General features: G+C 45.7%; 1 protein-coding gene across 1 annotated transcript in view; it reads left to right on the top strand.

Annotated features, from left to right (window-relative positions):
* The window catches only part of LOC135057408 (alpha-2-macroglobulin-like), a 315880-nt gene that overhangs the window by 60291 nt on the left and 233293 nt on the right, over positions 1-22296 (top strand). Inside the window, exons 7-8 of the mRNA XM_063963298.1 lie at positions 10433-10517; positions 17315-17435. Coding sequence (XP_063819368.1) covers positions 10433-10517; positions 17315-17435 — 206 coding nt within the window. The remainder of the gene's footprint in view (positions 1-10432; positions 10518-17314; positions 17436-22296) is intronic.

Here is a 22296-nt window from a genome sequence, read left to right as displayed (position 1 = left end):
GAGGTGGAGTTAGGAGTTTTCCCTGTAATAGAGCGCTTGCTACAACAGGGCATTCTGGTAAGGACGTCCAGCACTGCAAATAGCCCCATCTTCCCTGTTAAAAAGAGTGGGGGGAGGGGTTACCGATTAGTGCAGGATCTAAGAGGGATCAACAAAATAGTTGAGAGTCAATTCCCCGTAGTGCCAAATCCAGCTGTTATCCTAATGCAAATCCCTCCCACTGCCAAATTTTTCACTGTGATTGACCTCTGCTCCGCTTTCTTCTCGGTACCTCTGCACCCTGACAGTCAATACTTATTTGCATTCACATACAGAGGAGTTCAATATACATGGACTCGCTTACCACAAGGTTTCATAGACAGTCCAAGTATTTTCTCACAAGCTCTGCATGATTGTTTACAGTCTTTCCAACCAGAGAGTGGATCAATATTGATACAGTACGTGGACGATTTACTACTGTGTTCAGATTCACTGGAAGCGTCCCTGAGAGATACGAAACAGCTCCTGTTTCATCTTTCAGACACAGGACACAAGGTTTCCAAAGACAAGTTACAATTATGCCAGACCCGTGTGAAGTATTTGGGACACTGTCTAACACAAGGACTGAGACACCTTACCGCTGATAGAATTCAAGCAATTCGTGATATGACCCTGCCACAAACCCAGCAACAGATTAGAACGTTTTTAGGAATGTGTGGGTATTGCCGTAACTGGATCCCAGGTTTCTCCATACTGGCCTTACCTTTGCAGGAGATGGTCTCATCAAGCAAACCTGATCGGATTTCGCACACAGACGAATCTGAGATGGCATTTGAGAGACTTAAACAGTGCCTAACGCAGGCACCAGCATTAGGTATGCCAGACTATGGGAAACCCTTTGAGCTGTACGGAACAGAGAGTGCTGGGTGCGCAGCAGGTGTCTTAACCCAGAAGCATGGTGATGCCAGCAGGCCGGTAGCTTACTACAGCGCTCAGCTAGATACGGTAGCGCGATCCCTCCCCACATGCTTGCGAAGTGTTGCAGCAATAGCATTGCTAGTCACAAAAAGCGAAGATGTAGTGCTAGGACACAACCTCACAATTCATACACCACATGCAGTGTCAGCCTTACTAAATTCTGCCCAAACCAGACACGTCTCATCAGCGCGGTTTACAAGATGGGAATTGGCATTGATGGCCCCCGTAAACATCACCATAAAGAGATGCAGCGCATTAAATCCTGCAACGTATCTCCCAGGTGTGCCTGGACAGGCACAAAGGGTGGAGGATGAGAGTGATGGTGAAGGAGGATTTAATACAGGGGATGACACGCATGATTGTATGGAATATTTGACCCAAAATTTCACGGCAAGGCCTGACATCAGTGACAACCCACTGGAAGATGTAGATTTTACTTTCTACACTGACGGTAGTTGTCACAGACAGACGGACTCGGGAGACTTGTGTACTGGATACGCAGTCGTAGATGACCAAGGTACCATAGAAGCAGAACCGCTAGGCCCACCTCACTCAGCACAAGTTGCTGAACTGGTTGCCCTAACCAGAGCATGTGAATTGGCTAAGGGCAAGTCAGCCAATATCTACACAGATTCTAGGTACGCCTTCGGAGTAGTCCATGATTTCGGAGCCCTATGGCGCCTCAGAAATTTCATGACGGCAGCTGGCACACCCGTAGTGCATGCAGCCCACATCAAAAGACTTCTAACAGCGATACAGGAACCCGACAGAGTGGCTGTTATCAAGTGTAAAGCTCACACGTATAGCCAAGACCCGGTATCACTTGGTAACAGCCGAGCAGACGAAGCTGCTAAATCAGCAGCTGGTAACCCCGTACAAACAGATAGTACACGACTGATGGTATTTAATACTGTAAACACACAGAAATTGTGTGAAATGCAAAATTTGTGTTCCCCGCAGGAAAAGGCAGTTTGGAGGTCAAGAGGATATGGCCAGGAGTCCACAGGACTCTGGACAGATGGACAGGGTAAACCAGTAGCACCCAGAGCATACCTTCCAAGTCTAGCGGAAGCAGCACATGGGCTGACTCATCTAGGCAAAGAAAGGATGTGTAAGCTAGTAAGAGCTTATTGGTGCGCCCCAGGATTTTCTTCCCACGCGGGTAAAAGAGCGATGACATGTCTCACCTGCTTGAGGAAGAATATCGGAAAGGCAATACCGACAGAGCCATCCCATATCCCTCCGACAGATGGTCCTTTCCAGGTAATACAGATTGATTTCATACAATTACCACCTTGTAGAAATTTAAAGTATGTTTTGGTCTGTATTGATGTATTCTCAAATTGGGTCGAAGCATTTCCCGCGGCCACAAATACCGCTGTATTTACGGCAAAGAAAATTGTGCAGGAATTTGTGTGTAGGTACGGTATCCCTAGAATAATTGAAAGTGATAGGGGTACCCATTTCACAGGTGAAGTCTTTCAAACAATGTGTAAGTTGATGGGAATTAATAGTAAGCTGCATACTCCGTACCGCCCCCAGGCGAGCGCGAAGGTGGAAAGAGTAAACAGCACTATTAAAAATAAATTGAGCAAGGTAATGACTGAAACAGGACTGTTATGGCCTGAAGCTTTGCCAATCGTACTATACAGCATCAGAACCACCCTGTGGTTCTGTTTGGTCGACAACCCCATGTTATGATTAACCCCCAGGATGATTTGAAATGTAACAATGAAGTAACCGTAAAGTACTTGGTTAAGATGAGTAAGCAATTGAGGAATCAGAATGATAATCTAAAGTTGGTGATTCCTGATTTGCCAGACAGTAATTGTCATGACATTGAACCTGGGGATTATGTAATGATACGGAATTTTCTACGCTCAGGTTGCCTTATTGACAGATGGGAAGGACCATATCAAGTCTAATTGACCAGCACAACTGCTTTGAAGGTTGCCGAGAGAGAGACTTGGGTCCATTCGTCTCATTGTAAAAAGGTCACTGACCCAGAGAGGTCCCGTGATAAAGAACAGACGGTAGAGGTTGTATCACTAGAGTGTCTGTTCAGGGAGGATTGAGACGACACCTGAGCGCTGAGAATAACAAGACCGGAAGCTTGTCGAGCCAGATTTCTTTTTCCCATTTGTTATTTTCTCCAGTTCCCACCTCCCTCCTATTTCCTTTCCCCCTTCTTATTTTTCTCCTTTTACTCCTCAAAGATGGACTTGCCCCAAGAGACTGTGATCCGGATTTTCCTGTTGACCATGATGTTGACCAGAGCAATCTGTTTCGGTGAGAGTACCATGGAGGTCGAGAAAGGATCGGGAATGGGTTCTGATGACCAGGATGCAGGCGTAGATTTCCAAGAACAACATAATCTCCGAGTAAAGGCGAGTATCAGAAAACGATCTGGTAGCATTGACAATAGAAGGAATTGTGAAGGATTGTTAGCTGAAGAGAACTGCATCTGTAGGCATTGTGACAATATAGTTGAGGATGGGTGCATAAAGAAATGTCAGTCCAGTTTTAATGTCCACATGGACCGGCATCCATTGGTGACTATCACTCCTTAGTGGGTAAAGTGTTAAATCAGACAGACTGTTGGGTATGCTCTCAAGTACCTCAAGGCCATAGCAAATCAGGACTAGTACCATTCCCTTTAACTGTAGGAGAGGTACTTGAGCTAAGTGGTGGGAGGCCGGTGGACAAGAGGTTTAATATCTCTAGTCCTCCTAGTTTGAAGCTCCACCAATATCATGTGGATAGGTCCTTAGTGTGCTTTAACATTTCCAATCCCTGAAAGCCGGGAAATTGGGAAGTGTCATGGAGTAATCAAACCATGACATTCTCACATAGAGCTGACAGATTGCCCATAGACACAGAACTTATACGCCAGATAGCCGACCATAGGAAATTCTTTCGGTATAGGTACACCTTAGGAAGTAGGATCATGCGAGTTAGAGAAGTATCACCAGGATACTGTGCACAGATAGTACAAACTGATACGTGTACTAAACAGATGGGAGAATTAGGGTTAGGAGAGTTCACATGGAAAATTTGTAACATAGTAATGTCATACTCCGTCCCATATGTTCTCCCCGATGATGCATATTTCATATGCGGGAGGAAGGCGTATAAGTGGCTTGCCCCAAACTCAGAAGGGTTATGTTATATTGGAAAAGTACTGCCTGAGGTAATGACTGTATCCCACACTAAAATGAAAGATATTCACCGCAGTGCCCAAGCTCCTTATACTCACACTCATTACGAGCACATCGTTAAACGGCACCTGATAGAAAGAACAGAGCATTCGGCCTCTGACCTGATCCATGAATCCACCGGGATTCAATTCCTACTCGCGTTAGATATCACTTGCACCGCCAGAGGAGTGATAAATTACAAATATATATCTGCGCTTGCAAATTTATTAGACAATATCACCGAAATGTATGACGACACATTCAGGTACACTGGGAAAGAGTTACAAGACTACAAAACAGAACTGGTTCAGCATAGGATGATTCTCAATTACCTCACAGCTGTGACAGGCGGGTATTGTGTTACCCTGGCAACTCAATATGGAATCAAGTGCTGCACGTACATTACAAACAGCACGGAGGACCCAGCCGAGGTCATAGACCAAAAGATGGATGACATTTTACAATTAAAGTGGGAGTTTCGAAGGAAACACAATCTCACACTCGCTGCTGTGGGTAATGAGCTGACCAGTTGGGTGTCATGGTTGAACCCACGAAATTGGTTCTCTGGTTTAGGAGAATGGGCCCAAGGTATTATCATGGATGTAGGGAAATTTCTTTTGTGTATTCTGGGAGTCGCCATATTGGTTGGCCTGATATTTAGATGCGTTCGGGTTTTAGCAAAGCGTAAAAGTAATACCAGGGTGATGAGTCTAAGGAACGAGGACACTGTACTAACAACAACTAATTTGATGTATGACCCAACGATAGAGACAATGTTGTGATGAAAATGTGATTCCACGGTCCGTTTCTTTCACCCGTTTCTCCTTTGTTTTCCTCCAAGATACAAAGACATCCGCTTGAAAGAAGAATTTGACAACCTTTTACACAGACCACTGATGGACAATGCCATAGACCCCAATATCCCTAGTGACTTTAAAATTTTACGATAGCCCAACACTTTAAAGATTGTAAGTCTATGGACATTGAGAAAGCTTTTTGCTCAAGCAATTATAGCAAAAGCATCGGGAGACAACAGTCAACATGTACATCGAGACAAGACACAAGACAAGACCTCAATCAACAAATGTATATTAAACTCACATAGTTTATGACTGCATTTACCATAATTGCTTCTTATCTTCATTTCTACAACCTTCAGGTAATGACACACATAGTCGATAGGGAATATAGGCACAGATATCAGCACTCACATATCCCCCCATTCATGTATCATCAACTAAAATGTGCTCCCCCATTTTGTTGCAACCAAAAGCCGAAAAGAGCTCGGTAAAGTTTGACAGCCCATCCACAGGCCCGTAATACGGGATAAGAAGGAATTCAAATGTATACTTCGCAATACCTCGAAGCTTGATTTAAAACACGTACGGCACGATGATACATGACCCCTCAAACATGGATTCATACACACATGCTTCTACTATCTCACTAGGTCATACCTTTTTCTCACCTTCCTCTCTTCTCCCTTACCCAATCATAGAAATGTATTTATACATGACATATTTTTTCTCTTTTTAAACTGTTTTAGGAAGTGGCAGTTATTGGTGACTGCCAAAGGGTGGACTGTCAAAGTCGGAAAAATATCATGCTACACGTTGCCATATATTCACCTCATGCGCGTGCCTGCTGCACGTGCACATTCTCTCCCATGCGTGCGGATACTCGCAGCCGCGTGATGGCGCCTCGGCCATGCGCTCGAGCGCGTGGTATGTGCATTTACGGTAGAGTTTGTGTGCGTCTAGCGGGCGACTTAATCGTTAAATAATAAAACCAAATAGTATGTTTTATAGATAATGTTCCCCTTAATAATGACTGTAAGTTTGTTTAATGTAAATGGTCGCTGGACAGAGGAATTCCTCTTTGTATGGTACGGAGGGTCAGACAGGGTTTGAACAGCTGTGTCTGGTACCTAACTAAAGAACATTTTAATAGCAACAATCCGGTGTTGGTTAGGTAAAGATTAATCGCACCTGCGTATAGTTATGGCCATTAGTAGATTCTGGACATTTCATATATTTGCGATTCATTACACATGCGGCGGGAATCTTCAGATTCCCTCCCACTTGAGCAGTTTGATATAGTCACAGCCCACCTGTTCAAACTAACCTATGACCTTTTGTTATGATGCGAGGAGACATTCCTGTGTCCAATGAACAATGAGATTATAGGTCCCTTTGTAGTATACTGTACTCAGTGTATATAAGATCAGCCAGCCTGGGCAGCTCCCTCACTCTCTCCACAAACGGTTTTCATATTGACTAACTCGGAGCTGGTACCAGGCTGCGCAGCGATCATTCCCAGTGTGTGTAAGTAATTCTCTGTAATCATCTCGCTCTTTGTTTGTATTGGCCATTCCCTCTCTCTCTGTTATAGTATAAGTTTGTGACGCTATTGTATATTTTCTGTCTAGATATTCTGTTAGAATTATATGTTAGCTTGTAGTGTATGACTTGTAACTGTTTCCCCTTTTCAATATAACTAAAAGCTTGTTAGTAAAGGTGTTGGAACCTTAGCGCGGTATCGTGTGTTCATTACATTGCAGAGGGTAATAGGAGCGTCTCGATCGCTCAAACAGCTTTAGTGTTAATCAGGTTAAGCAGCGTTATATCGCTACAGTGTTTCCGTACAAGGTTTACAGCATAAGAGTATCCTTTCTGTGTGTTACATTCAAGGTTTACTGATTGTCATCTTGTTAGCGTCTGCGCCGCTTGTGATCTCCTCGTGGTCTCGAGCGTCCGCTACGCTGGTAGCGTAGCAATACGGTAGTCGCTCGCCTATAGCGTGCTCGACACCAAGCGTAAGCTGTGAGCGAGCGTGCCGCATGTGCGTCTCGATCATGGCCGAGCGTATGCTACGCTAAGTGCGTACCCTTACGGTACCCCATACGCCAATTGCGTATTAAGTCTCTTACCCATATAGTGAAGGTTATAAGGTAATCAAAATCAGCATTATCAAACTGGCACTGTGGGGCAATGTAACTGGCACTGTGGGGCATGTATCTGGCACTGTGGGGCAATGTATCTGGCACTGTGGGGCAATGTATCTGGCACTGTGGGGCAATGTATCCGGCACAGTAGGGCATGTATCCGACACAGTGGGGCAATGTAACTGGCACAGTAGGGCATGTATCTGGCACTGTGGGGCAATGTAACTGGCACTGTGGGGCAATGTAACTGGCACTGTGGGGCATGTATCAGGCACTGTGGGGCAATGTATCTGGCACTGTGGGGCAATGTATCTGGCACTGTGGGGCATGTATCTGGCACTGTGGGGCATGTACCCGGCACTGTGGGGCAATGTAACTGGCACTGTGGGGCAATGTAACTGGCCTTGTGGCACAATGGGGCATGAATCTGGACTGTGGGGCAATGTATCTGGCACTGTGGGGAAATGTAACTGGCACTGTGGGGCATGTATCTGGCACTGAGTGGGGCAATGTAACTGGCACAGTAGGGCATGTATCTGGCACTGTGGGGCAATGTAGCTGGCACTATGGGGCATGTATCTGGCACTGTGGGGCAATGTAACTGGCACTGTGGGGCAATGTATCTGGCACTGTGGGGCAATGTATCTGGCACTGTGGGGCAATGTATCCGGCACTGTGGGGCATGTATCCGGCACTGTGGGGCAATGTAACTGGCACAGTGGGGCATGTATCTGGCACTGTGGGGCAATGTAACTGGCACTGTGGGGCAATGTAACTGGCACTGTGGGGCAATGTAACTGGCCCTATGGGGCATGTATCTGGCACTGAGTGGGGCATGTATCTGGCAATGTGGGGCAATGTATCTGGCACTGTGGGGCAATGTATCCGGCACTGTGGGGCATGTATCCGGCACTGTGGGGCATGTATCTGGCACAGTGGGGCATGTATCTGGCACTGTGGGGCATGTATCTGGCACTGTGGGGCATGTAACTAGCACTGTGGGGCAATGTAACTGGCACTGTGGGGCATGTATCTGGCACTGTGGGGCAATGTATCTGGCACTGTGGGGCAATGTATCTGGCACTGTGGGGCAATGTATCCGGCACAGTGGGGCATGTATCCGACACTGTGGGGCAATGTAACTGGCACAGTAGGGCATGTACCTGGCACTGTGGGGCAATGTAACTGGCACTGTGGGGCAATGTTACTGGCACTGTGGGGCATGTATCTGGCACTGTGGGGCAATGTATCTGGCACTGTGGGGCAATGTATCTGGCACTGTGGGGCATGTATCTGGCACTGTGGGGCATGTATCCGGCACTGTGGGGCAATGTAACTGGCACTGTGACGCAATGTAACTGGCCTTGTGGGGCATGTATCTGGCACAGTGGGGCATGTATCTGGCACTGTGGGGCAATGTATCTGGCACTGTGGGGCAATGTAACTGGCACTGTGGGGCATGTATCTGGCACTGAGTGGGGCATGTATCTGGCACTGTGGGGCAATGTATCTGGCACTGTGGGGCATTGTATCTGGCACTGTGGGGCAATGTAACTGGCACTGTGGGGCAATGTAACAGGCACTGTGGGGCATGTATCTGGCACAGTGGGGCATGTATCTGGCACTGTGGGGCATGTAACTGGCACTGTGGGGCAATATAACTGGCACTGTGGGGCAATGTAACTGGCACTGTGGGGCATGTATCTGGCACTGAGTGGGGTATGTATCTGGCACTGTGGGGCAATGTAACTGGCACTGTGGGGCAATGTAACTGGCACTGTGGGGCATGTATCTGGCACAGTGGGGCATGTATCTGGCACTGTGGGGCAATGTTACTGGCACTGTGGGGCAATGTAACTGGCACTGTGGGGCAATGTAACTCTCACTGTGGGGCATGTATCTGGCACTGAGTGGAGCATGTATCTGGCACTGAGTGGGGCAATGTATCTGGCACTGTGGGGCAATGTATCTTGCACTGTGGGGCATGTATCCGGCACTGTGGGGCATTGTATCTGGCACTGTGGGGCAATGTAACTGGCACTGTGGGCCATTTTCAGTGGCCACACCCCTTCTGGAGCGTGGTCACACCCCTTTTAGAGCGTGGCCACACCCCTTCTGGCGTGTGGCCACGCCTATTTTTTTCGACACACGCGTCTTTGGCGCGCGCACATGCTTCTTTTGTGTGTTTTTTTTTAGGGGGGGGGCATTTTCCATCTTGCCCTGGGCTCCGAAAACCCTAGCTATGCCTTTGCCAGCCATCATCTTTGTACCTATTAATTATAGTTCTCACTGTCCTCTAAAGCTGATGAGTTAATTATTGCTGCAGCTGTCATGCATGAGTGTGATGCAGGGTTGTGCTTGTTGATATTCTACAGATCTCTTCCCGTACACTGCTCAGCTGTTCTGTAGAAATTGCTGCTCCTGAGGTTACCTCTGTTTTTCAGTCCCCTGTGGAGGCTGCCGGATACCTGCTCACTGCGGAGGGGAGAGCCTGCTTCTCTGTGGGCTGCTCACTACCCGTCTCTAAGGGAGGAGCTGCATCCCCTCTCCATCCTGTCACCTAAGATGTCCGCTCCAATTGCCACACACTATCAACTGTCACACTGTACCACCTGACACTGGTCACGTGATGTGTACCTGTCCTCCTGAGCAGCGGCAGAGGCTGCTGGGAATTGTTATCTGTCTGTGAAATTACATACAGTATATATGTGCTGTAGTGTGATGAACAGTGTCAGCATAATAACTCACATAGTGGGGTATTACACACCTGCAGTGCACATGGTTTTGCCCATTAGCTAACAAATTTGCTGCTGCGATCACATCTGAATTAGGCCCAATATTTTGCTTGGAAGCTATACTGTAAGGATAATACTGTAGGTGGGGCTGTTTCTTGTATAATTTTGTTTTTAATTCTCCATTTAATATTCTGAAGTTTAACCTGTGCTGGGCACAGCTAAGTTTATCCAGCAATCTTCCAGTATGCGTTAGTTTGCTCTTTAAGTAGAAGCTGTAATAGGAGGTATTTGGGATGGAACATGATCATTGTAAAGGCTCCCATACATTAGCAAAGAATTGACACAATGTTCTGATCCCCTATTGCCTGGTTGGGTAATCAGGAATATTAAACAAGTTAAAAAATCTTGATTCCTCAATCCCAACCGAAAACTGTCAAATTGTGGAATTTTAATGTGAAGAATTTCTCAGACGCTCTGATGGATCATCGATTGGTTCTAAATGGCAGATTGGTGGTTCCCGTCTAGTCTGGGAATCTGGAAAATGGCGCGTAGATGCATAGGGGCTTTAACTACAATTTACTGTATTTATATCATTTCAGTATTACCCAAATATGAAGTGAAGGTGCAAATGCCATCAGTTATCACTATCCTCGACCAAGAATTGAAAGTGACAGTATGTGGCAAGTAAGTAATGCTCTCCAAGACCACAAGATATTCCAGTCTCCTTATGCTTATGCTCATGGTAACCATGTGCATATTTTCAGCAGCTTCCATATATAATCCCTTAAAGCTAAATATATAGAATACTCTAATATACCTACTGCATGAGGAAGAGTAGTGTACTAAACAAACAATGAAGATAAAAAGGTCACACATACATAAATCCAGCTCAGTCATCCAGGTGTCTTTATCAACATGTTGTACTTGTTTTACTGTTTCACACCACTTGCTCCAGGTACTGTGGTCCTACACTGTTCCTCTGGATTCATGACCTTCCTGCATTATCTTGAGAAGATCATGTCATGTAAATGAGTGTGCGACTTTTTTCAAGATCCCCCAGCTTTAAATGTGCCCTTAAGACATACTTTAACCAAAACCTACCAGCCTTCTTCTTAACGCCTATCTAACTCCCTCCACTTACCCATCACAGTTCATCCTCCAATTGTTTACCCAATTCTAGAAGAATGTAATCTGCTGGGTAGGACCTTCTTCCCTCTTGTTCTTCCCTTGCATTACCTATTTCACCAGTGGTCCTTTCTTTTGTCTCCTTCTCGTCTTCATGCTCACTCATACTCATCTCGCCTTGTATGCTCACTCATACAATGGGTACAGGATCATTTAGTGCTATTGTGATTTCCCCTGTGTGACACCACTGCTTGCAGACTCTAGCTACAATTGCTCCATCCTTCACCTTGTACTTGTAACTCCTTGTCTGTGGATTTACTGTAGTGCTTGCAATTATACGATAGTTCACTGTTGTGCATCGTATTTATGCTTTGTTTTTATGTTTACTTTTGGAACAGTACTATGTATACTCTGTGGCACCTTACAAGTAAAAGATAATAATAATAATAATAATAATAATAATAATAAGGGTGGTACTAGGTGGTGCTGTTGCTCTTGCCCAGCACTCCTTTAGCCTCCTGCAGCCAAAGACTTAGCCTATAGCAGCCGCCTTTCCCAGGAGGATTAGGTCCGCCCAGTACTCAGATGCCCCCAGGTTTTTATGATAGACAAGGTTGCTGTGGGACGCTGGGCATGGCAAGTATGGAACTGGAGTCAGACTGGGATACAAAAGGAAGGACCAGACACACAGGACAAACAATAACTTCAGCACACCATCGCGTGCTACTGGCATGGGATCACTGTGGCAGATGGTACACACTAGCACCACAGGACTGGAGATGGGAAACCAAGCACTGGGTACTGAACGGCAATGGCCGAGGTGATAGCGGTGCAGTCCCTGGTAGCGTCTAAATATAATACAGGCAGACAGAAATACAGGACCAGATAGCACACAATACAGGAACTCACAACTGGACTTGCCGGACCAGACCGCAGAGCAGCGCCGGCGCAGGCAGACAGAAATACAAGACCAGACCATGGAGCGGCGCCGGCTACAGACATACAAACAGACAGGACTGGAATACTGAAGTGACTGCTAATAGCGACACCAACGGTACATGTATAACATGGTGGAAGAGTGACACAGAAAGACATACTGCAGGACCAGACTGACAAGACACGGGTAATAACACAGGGTACAAAAAGCTCTAGTTGAGCAAATACAGGCTGGAGTACTACGGATTGTGCACAGAATCAGGAACATAAACAGAAGCTCTTAACAGAGACAGTGTAGACTGGAGAACCCAGGATCAGGCACTTGCAGGAAAACAGCAGGCTCAGAGTATGACAGGATTACACGGACTGTTCAGTTCATCAGGGTTCGTCAGGATAGACTGAGTAGATCAGGGTTGTACAGAATCAGGATAAGCACTGAGCAGCTAGATCCTAGGCAGGCTGGGTAATAAAAGACACAATATCCAATCAAGACAGCCAAAAAGGACAAGGGGGTCTATTTACTAAGCTTTGGATGGAGATAAAGTTGCTGGAGATAAAGTACCAGCCAATCCGCTCCTAACTGACATGCCACAGGCTGGGTTTGAAAAATGACAGTTAGGAGCCAATTGGCTGGTACTTTATCTCCAGTGACTTTATCTCCATCCAAGGCTTAGTAAATAGACCCCAAGACCCCTTAATGAGAAGAGTCACTGCAGGTGAGCAGCCTGACACACAAAGCCTAGTGCTAATGGCTAGAGATGAGCGGGTTCGGTTTCTCGGAAATCGAACCCCCCCGAACTTCACCCTTTTTACACGGGTCCGAGGCAGGTTCGAACCTTCCCGCCTTGCTCGGCTAACCCGAGCGCGCCCGAACGTCATCATCCCGCTGTCGGATTCTCGCGAGATTCGGATTCTATATAAGCAGCCGCGCGTCGCCACCATTTTCACTCGTGCATTGGAGATGATAGGGAGAGGACGTGGCTGGCGTCCTCTCCCTTTATTGTTGAACTTGATTGCTTTATTGCTTAATTGTGGGGAGGACTGGGGAGCAGCTGTTAGGAGGAGTACAGTGCAGAGTTTTGCTGATAAGTGACCACCAGTTTTTATCCGTTCTCTGCCTGAAAAAAATGCTCCATATCTGTGCTCAGTGTGCTGCATAATAATATATCTGTGCTCACACTGCTTAATTGTGGGGACTGGGGAGCAGCTGTATTATATAGCAGGAGTACAGTGCAGAGTTTTGCTGACAGTGACCACCAGTATACGTTGTCTGCCTGAAAAACACTCCATATCTGTGCTCAGTGTGCTGCTTTATTGTGGGGACTGGGGACCACCAGTATAATTAATATTATATAGGAGGAGTACAGTGCAGAGTTTTGCTGACACAGTGACCACCAGTATACTATATATAGCAGTACGATACAGAAGGCCACTGCTGTGCCTACCTCTGTGTCGTCATTAAGTATACTATCCATCTACATTCTATACCTGTGGTGCATTTTAGTTTTGCAGTTTGCTGACACAGTGACCACCAGTATACTATATATAGCAGTACGGTAGGCCACTGCTGTACCTACCTCTGTGTCATCATTCATTAAGTATACTATCCATCTACATTCTATACCTGTGGTGCATTTTAGTTTTGCAGTTTGCTGACACAGTGACCACCAGTATACTATATATAGCAGTACGGTAGGCCACTGCTGTACCTACCTCTGTGTCGTCATTCATTAAGTATACTATCCATCTACATTCTATACCTGTGGTGCATTTTAGTTTTGCAGTTTGCTGACACAGTGACCACCAGTATACTATATATAGCAGTACGGTAGGCCACTGCTGTACCTAACTCTGTGTCATCATTCATTAAGTATACTATCCATCTACATTCTATACCTGTGGTGCATTTTAGTTTTGCAGTTTGCTGACACAGTGACCACCAGTATACTATATATAGCAGTACGGTAGGCCACTGCTGTACCTACCTCTGTGTCGTCATTCATTAAGTATACTATCCATCTACATTCTATACCTCTGGTGCATTTTAGTTTTGCAGTTTGCTGACACAGTGACCACCAGTATACTATATATAGCAGTACGGTAGGCCACTGCTGTACCTACCTATGTGTCGTCATCCATTAAGTATACTATCCATCTACATTCTATACCTGTGGTGCATTTTTGTTTTGCAGTTTGCTGACACAGTGACCACCAGTATACTATATATAGCAGTACAGTAGGCCACTGTTGTACCTACCTCTGTGTCGTCATTCATTAAGTATACTATCCATCTACATTCTATACCTGTGGTGCATTTTAGTTTTGCAGTTTGCTGACATAGTGACCACCAGTATACTATATATAGCAGTACGGTAGGCCACTGCTGTACCTACCTCTGTGTTGTCATTCATTAAGTATACTATCCATCTACATTCTATACCTGTGGTGCATTTTAGTTTTGCAGTTTGCTGACACAGTGACCACCAGTATACTGTATATAGCAGTACGGTAGGCCACTGCTGTACCTACCTCTGTGTCGTCATTCATTAAGTATACTATCCATCTACATTCTATACCTGTGGTGCATTTTAGTTTTGCAGTTTGCTGACACAGTGACCACCAGTATACTATATATAGCAGTACGGTAGGCCACTGCTGTACCTACCTCTGTGTCGTCATTCATTAAGTATACTATCCATCTACATTCTATACCTCTGGTGCATTTTAGTTTTGCAGTTTGCTGACACAGTGACCACCAGTATACTATATATAGCAGTACGGTAGGCCACTGCTGTACCTACCTATGTGTCGTCATCCATTAAGTATACTATCCATCTACATTCTATACCTGTGGTGCATTTTAGTTTTGCAGTTTGCTGACACAGTGACCACCAGTATACTATATATAGCAGTACAGTAGGCCACTGTTGTACCTACCTCTGTGTCGTCATTCATTAAGTATACTATCCATCTACATTCTATACCTGTGGTGCATTTTAGTTTTGCAGTTTGCTGACATAGTGACCACCAGTATACTATATATAGCAGTACGGTAGGCCACTGCTGTACCTACCTCTGTGTTGTCATTCATTAAGTATACTATCCATCTACATTCTATACCTGTGGTGCATTTTAGTTTTGCAGTTTGCTGACACAGTGACCACCAGTATACTGTATATAGCAGTACGGTAGGCCACTGCTGTACCTACCTCTGTGTCGTCATTCATTAAGTATACTATCCATCTACATTCTATACCTGTGGTGCATTTTAGTTTTGCAGTTTGCTGACACAGTGACCACCAGTATACTATATATAGCAGTACGGTAGGCCACTGCTGTACCTACCTCTGTGTCGTCATTCATTAAGTATACTATCCATCTACATTCTATACCTGTGGTGCATTTTAGTTTTGCAGTTTGCTGACACAGTGACCACCAGTATACTATATATAGCAGTACGGTAGGCCACTGCTGTACCTAACTCTGTGTCATCATTCATTAAGTATACTATCCATCTACATTCTATACCTGTGGTGCATTTTAGTTTTGCAGTTTGCTGACACAGTGACCACCAGTATACTATATATAGCAGTACGGTAGGCCACTGCTGTACCTACCTCTGTGTCGTCATTCATTAAGTATACTATCCATCTACATTCTATACCTGTGGTGCATTTTAGTTTTGCAGTTTGCTGACACAGTGACCACCAGTATACTATATATAGCAGTACGGTAGGCCACTGCTGTACCTACCTATGTGTCGTCATCCATTAAGTATACTATCCATCTACATTCTATACCTGTGGTGCATTTTAGTTTTGCAGTTTGCTGACACAGTGACCACCAGTATACTATATATAGCAGTACAGTAGGCCACTGCTGTACCTACCTCTGTGTCGTCATTCATTAAGTATACTATCCATCTACATTCTATACCTGTGGTGCATTTTAGTTTTGCAGTTTGCTGACATAGTGACCACCAGTATACTATATATAGCAGTACGGTAGGCCACTGCTGTACCTACCTCTGTGTTGTCATTCATTAAGTATACTATCCATCTACATTCTATACCTGTGGTGCATTTTAGTTTTGCAGTTTGCTGACACAGTGACCACCAGTATACTGTATATAGCAGTACGGTAGGCCACTGCTGTACCTACCTCTGTGTCGTCATTCATTAAGTATACTATCCATCTACATTCTATACCTGTGGTGCATTTTAGTTTTGCAGTTTGCTGACACAGTGACCACCAGTATACTATATATAGCAGTACGGTAGGCCACTGCTGTACCTACCTCTGTGTCGTCATTCATTAAGTATACTATCCATCTACATTCTATACCTGTGGTGCATTTTAGTTTTGCAGTTTGCTTACACAGTGACCACCAGTATACTATATATAGCAGTACGGTAGGCCACTGCTATACCTACCTCTGTGTCGTCATTCATTAAGTATACTATCCATCTACATTCTATACCTGTGGTGCGCCTCTTTTTTTCTTTGCATCATGTGCTGTTTGGGGACAATTTTTTGAAGTGCCATCCTGTCTTGACACTGCAGTGCCACTCCTAGATGGGCCAGGTGTTTGTGTCGGCCACTTGTGTCACTTAGCTTTGTCACACAGCGACCTTGGTGCGCCTCTTTTTTTCTTTGCATTATGTGCTGTTTGGGGACAATTTTTTTGAAGTGCCATCCTGTCTTGATTGACACTGCAGTGCCACTCCTAGGTTAATAATACTATGGGATCAAAATGACCCCCAAATTCTATGATTTAAGCTGTTTTTTAGCCCCGAATCCGACAAAAAAATTTCGGTGAGGTTTTGCCAAAACGCGTCCGAATCCAAAACACGGCCGCGGAACCGAATCCAAAACCAAAACACAAAACCCGAAAAATGTCCGGTGCACATCACTACTAATGGCCCAATTATGCAGCAGCCAGTCCGGCACACAAACATAGGCGTCAGGCTGCAATCACATAGATCCACCAGAGGCGGCCCGCAACATAATAATAATAATAATAATAATAATAATAATTTGGATGTCCCGAGCACAAAATATGATCAGGTTCAGCCTTATTCTCTGTTGTAGGACCCACTGTGCTGGCTCTAACTGAATGATGTCTGGGACTACGTGTTATGAAATGTAGCTGAGCATGCATAGTACTGTATAAAGCAGAGAAAATTTACATAGAGCAGGAAGGAGCTTGGATGGGCAGGTTAATACCTGGAGAGATCCATGTCGCCTTAGAGAGGACTGTTGCCTTCTGTTACTATGCAGCCTATTGTCTTTCAAAACTCTCATTTGTAAACATGAAGTCGGTCACTTATCATGAGCTGAGTACAATTTTTTTGGGGGGGTTTGTGGATATACTATATTTTTTTATTAAGATGCAATGTAACATATCTCCTTTACGCCAGATACACGTATGGGAAACCAGCTGCAGGAAGGATTGATGTCCATGTCTGCAGAATGTATGAGTATTCCTATTCTTCCTGTCCTGGTGTAGTAAATAATGTATGTGAAGAACTGTCACATAAAGTGAGTACAACCCTTGAAATGTACCTGTAATAATAGCATTATTCTGAAACACCTGCTCACCCGTGTTGGGTGTAGGTGAGAGGCCACTCCAACCAAAAGTGGTGCCTCCACCCGTGTCTTCTTATTTCTGCTCGGAGTAGGTTGTGTTCACCAGACATCCCATATATGAAGACTACAACAATAGGGCAAATACAGGGGATATTGGGCCTGATTCAGACCTGATCGTTCCTCTGCAAACAGATAGCCACCGCCCATAGAGTGTGAAAATCTGCCTCGCGCAAGTGTGCGAATGCATGCATATGCCGTGCAAAAACTTTACCAGGCAGCAGACATCTGCAAATCCATTCTCAAATCACTCACTATCGAATGATTTTTCCAGTATGTGCAGTCTGTGCATAGCCAGGGGACTTACTCCTACAGTGCAAGCAAAAAAACAGGCTGATCGGGGCCAGAGCTGACGTCACACACCCTCACAGAAAATGCTTGGGCACGCCTGCGTTTTTTCTGACACTCCCAGAAAACGGGCAGTTACCACTCCCCAAACGCCGGCTTCCTGTCAATCAGCCTGCATTCGCCTAGCGATAAAAAAAGCACGATTTTTTTGCTGTTTGGCATTGTGCCTGCGCATTACGATCCATATGCATGCGCAGTCAATCGATAATCGGCCGCTGTGTGAATTCGCACAACAGCAATCGGGTCTGAATTAGGCCCATAGTCCTTCAGGGTAATTTTATTTCTCTAGGATTTTTGTTTCGAGTACAGTAATAGACAAACAGAAGAAATAGCACAATAGTAGATATAAGCAATATATAGGCTGCCACCCTGACTGTCGGTTATGGATCAAAGGGTCAACAGTCATAAGGTCCAAACAATGTCTAGGTCGACACCAAATTTTCAACATGCACAAGGTCGACATGGTCAATAGGTTGACTGGGTCGACGGGTTGACACATGAAAAGGTTGACATGAGCTTTTGATGTTATTTTTAAGTAAAAATTTCTTTATTAGCATGTGGACCCCAAATTAGTGCACTGTGTACCTATGCATGTCTCGGGAACTTCAGGCAAGGTGGCTTGTTGCACTAAGCAGAGGGTACCGTTCTGGATTGTAGTCCACATGGATGGTAAAGTATGAAAAATGGAAGAAAAAAAAAACTCATATAGACCATATGATGTTGACCTTTTAACTGTCGACCTATCATCCAGATACCCTGTCTATACTCTACAAGGGAGTGATTGCTCAGCAGCTCTGTTATTTGATGTACTTATTTGCATTAGGGCTTATTGTACAGGATCTGAGAATGAGACCCAATTTGTTGTTCAGTATATAACATCAGATAAAGGGCCTAATTCAGTAAGGACTGCAAATTCTGCTAATTAGCAGAATTAGAATTTGCAATCCTTTTCCTAGCATGCTGGGGGCCGCCTCGCCCCCCCCCCCCCCAGCCCCCCTCCCCCCCCCCCCCCCCCCCCCCCCCCCAATGAAGCAGAAATTGCAATCTCCTCGCAATTTCTGCTTCATCATAGAAATTAGTGAAGCCTCCTGTCGGCGCAGCTAAGGAGGCCCGCCGCCATGTTAACGATCGTGGCGGCTGCCTGTGACGTCACGCAGCTGCCGTGATCACGCCCCCAATGCGCCCCCGTTCGTGCCGCACTGCCCCTGCTCGTCCGGCTCCGTCCCCGCAACGCTCCGGAGCGTTGCCCGCCCCCCCTCACCCCGCGACCGCCTCTGCCTGATTGACAGGCAGAGGCGATTGCATTTTCTGCGCCCCCCCACAGAAAATGTGTGCACATGTGCAGGACGGGCGCCGCGCATGCGCCCGCATCTTTTTCTCAATAATTCCAGTTGGATCGCACACTGAAATTAAGCCCAAATTCTCTTCCTCCAGCTGCCCATCTCCTAACCGCTTATTATAGAGCATGGCATAGCTATTACAGTACAATACAGTAGCTCTCTTGTTTTATGAGTGAGACAATGGTCACACCTATGGTAAGAAGGATGAATAAAGACAGACAGAATGTTCATTCTTGTCACGTCACCTGTCAGTTCCTTTATAACATTAGATTATAAGGACCCAGTTAATGCTCATTAGATGCTACTGATCACTGTTTCTCTTACGTCCTAGAGGATACTGGGGTTCCATTTAGTACCATGGTGTATAGACGGGTCCACTAGGAGCCATGGGCACTTTAAGAATTTGATAGTGTGGGCTGGCTTCTCCCTCTATGCCCCTCCTACCAGACTCAGTTTAGAAAATGTGCCCAGAGGAGCTGGTCATGCTTATGGAAGCTCCTGAAGAGTTTTCTGCATTTATTTTCTATGTTTGTTATTTACAGGCAGGGCTGGTTGGCACCAGCCTGCCTGCTTCATGGGACTAAGGGGGGGAACGGCCCAACCTCTTGAAGGGTTAATGGTCCCGTTTCCTGCCGACAGGACACTAGCTCCTGAGGGAACTATTCGCAAGCTCCATCACGGCAAGCCTACATTCCAGCAGCATGCTGCCACCGCCAACAGAGCCAGAAGGATGAAGAGTGGTGAGTACTAAGCCAGCGTCCTGGTTAGTGGGTCGTCGGCCATTACGGCAGCATGAGGGTACGGAGTAACACGGCTTCTAACTGGGGCGGAATGCGTCTCCAGACTCAGTACACAATTGCATCTCAGTACACTGTACACAGTACCCACACTGGCAAACACAGCCTTAAAACGGTTCTCAATCCATTTTAAGCATTAGATTATCTCAGCCAGTATAAAAAAGCAGGAAGACTGCGCACCCTTGAAGGGGCGGGGCTTCACTATGAGTGGATCCAGTAGCTCACCAGCACCATTTTCATTCTGCAGTGGACACAGACGCTGACTGACAGGAACGCGCAGTTCCTCCGGAGTGACTCCAGATTACCTCAGCGGTACCAGGGGGGGAGCGATTACTAGTGTACTTAGTCCCCAATCTGGGTACTTAGTCTGCGACCCGGCTTAGCTTGGCATTAGCAATAAGGGCGCTGTGTGCTGGCTCCACTATACCTCAGTGTCTCCCTAGAAGGGCTCTTTGTGGGTTAATTGTGCTTTTAACCTTGTGTGTGTGTGTGTGTGTGTGTGTGTGTGTACTGTCACATTAACAATATCTCAGTCAAAGAGTGTGTTTCATGTACGGCAGAGTGTTCCTCTTTCCCAGGGAGCTCACTACTATGTACTCATGTAGTGCACCTTCCCAGGCTAGCGGGGCTGAACCAGCATGGCTGGATTCCATTAAAGGAATGATTTCCAATATGTCTAATAAATTGTCCTGCAATGAGAAAGAGACGCAATACTTAAGGCAGTCTGTGGATGAGTTTATGAACAGAGACTCCCCAAACCAGCATCTCAGTCCCCCTACCATTTGTCCGCAAAAGTGAACTCTGGCCCATGTCCTGCAGTCTGACTCTGACACTGAAGGGTCAGACGTGGAGGAGGGGAGGTGGATACAGAAGGCGGGGATGCTGCTCTGTCACAGGAATAGAGGCTGTTATAGAAGCTATCAGATACGTTCTGCAAATTCCTGATAAGATGACAGAGGAGTGTGAGGAATCTTATTTTAATGTAAAAAATAAGTCCTCAGTCACTTTTCCTGTGTCAAAGGAATTAAATACCCTGTTTGAAGAACCATGGGTTAATCCTGATAGGAAGTTCCAAATCCCTAAAAGGTTACTCTCATCTTTTCCTTTTTCTCCTGAGGATAGAAAAAAAGGGAACATCCACCAATAGTGGACGCATCAGTCTCTAGGCTGTCACGGAAAATAGTATTGCCTGTTCCTGGTGCAGCCTCCCTAAAAGACACTGCTGATCGTAAAATTGAGACTACATTTAAATTCTTGTACACAGATGCTGGGGTGGCCCAGAGACCCACTATTGCATGTGCGTGGATTACAAAAGCCATTGCTAAATGGTCAGGTAACTTCATTGAGGGGTTAGATTGCTTACCGAGGGGGGAGATTGCTTTACTCCTGCAATATGTACAGGACTCTGCGAACTTCATGGTGGAAGCCATAAAAGAGATAGGCTTGCTTAATGCACGCACCTCTGCTATGGCAGTGTCAGCATGCAGGGGCTTGTGGCTCTGCCAGTGGACTGCTGATGCAGACTCCAAGAAAGGCGTGGAAGGTCTACCATTCACAGGAGAGGCCTTATTTGGAGACGAACTAGACAAATGGATCTCCAAAGCTACTGCGGGTAAGTCTACATATCTTTCTTCCGCAGCTCTCCAAGCCAGGAAAGCTTACTCAGCATCAAATTTACAGTCCTTTCTGATGGCCAAGTTTAAGGGCAAATCCAGAGGTGCCTTTACAGCCACCAGAGGTGCAAGAGGTTAACCACACAAACCAGCAACTGCCGGTTCTCAGGAACAGAGCTCAGGCTCTGCTTCCTCAAAGCCTTCAGCATGACGGTGGACCGTGATGCCTGGAAGACTATCAGGTGGGAGCCCAACTTAAATTCTTCAGTCACATCTGGACATGTTCGTGCCAGTATCCGTGGGTCATAGATCTTATTTCCCAGGGCTACAGACTGGAGTTCCAAGAGCTCCCACCTCACAGAGTCTTCAAATCAGGCTTACCAGTTTTACAAGATACATCTATGGATCCACCCTCACCACATGCTCCCCCAAGACCAACATGTAAGATAAAATCCTCCTTCTTTCCCCAAGACAATCTGAGCCCAGAGGTGCATGTTTTTATGGAGATGGTGTTGAAAGAATTTGACGCCATCTATCACAAAAACAAGAAATCCAGATGGAGGAAAAACAATCTCTCCAGGAGTGAGAAACAAGCACTAAGGGTATTACAATCCTGGAATGATGTAATAATCAAGCCCTCAGACAAAGGGGGAAATAT

Source organism: Pseudophryne corroboree, chromosome 3 (assembly GCF_028390025.1).
Source record: "Pseudophryne corroboree isolate aPseCor3 chromosome 3, aPseCor3.hap2, whole genome shotgun sequence".
Lineage (NCBI taxonomy): Eukaryota > Metazoa > Chordata > Amphibia > Anura > Myobatrachidae > Pseudophryne > Pseudophryne corroboree.
The sequence above is the reverse complement of the archived record's forward strand: the minus strand, read 5'-3'. Positions and strand labels throughout refer to the sequence as shown.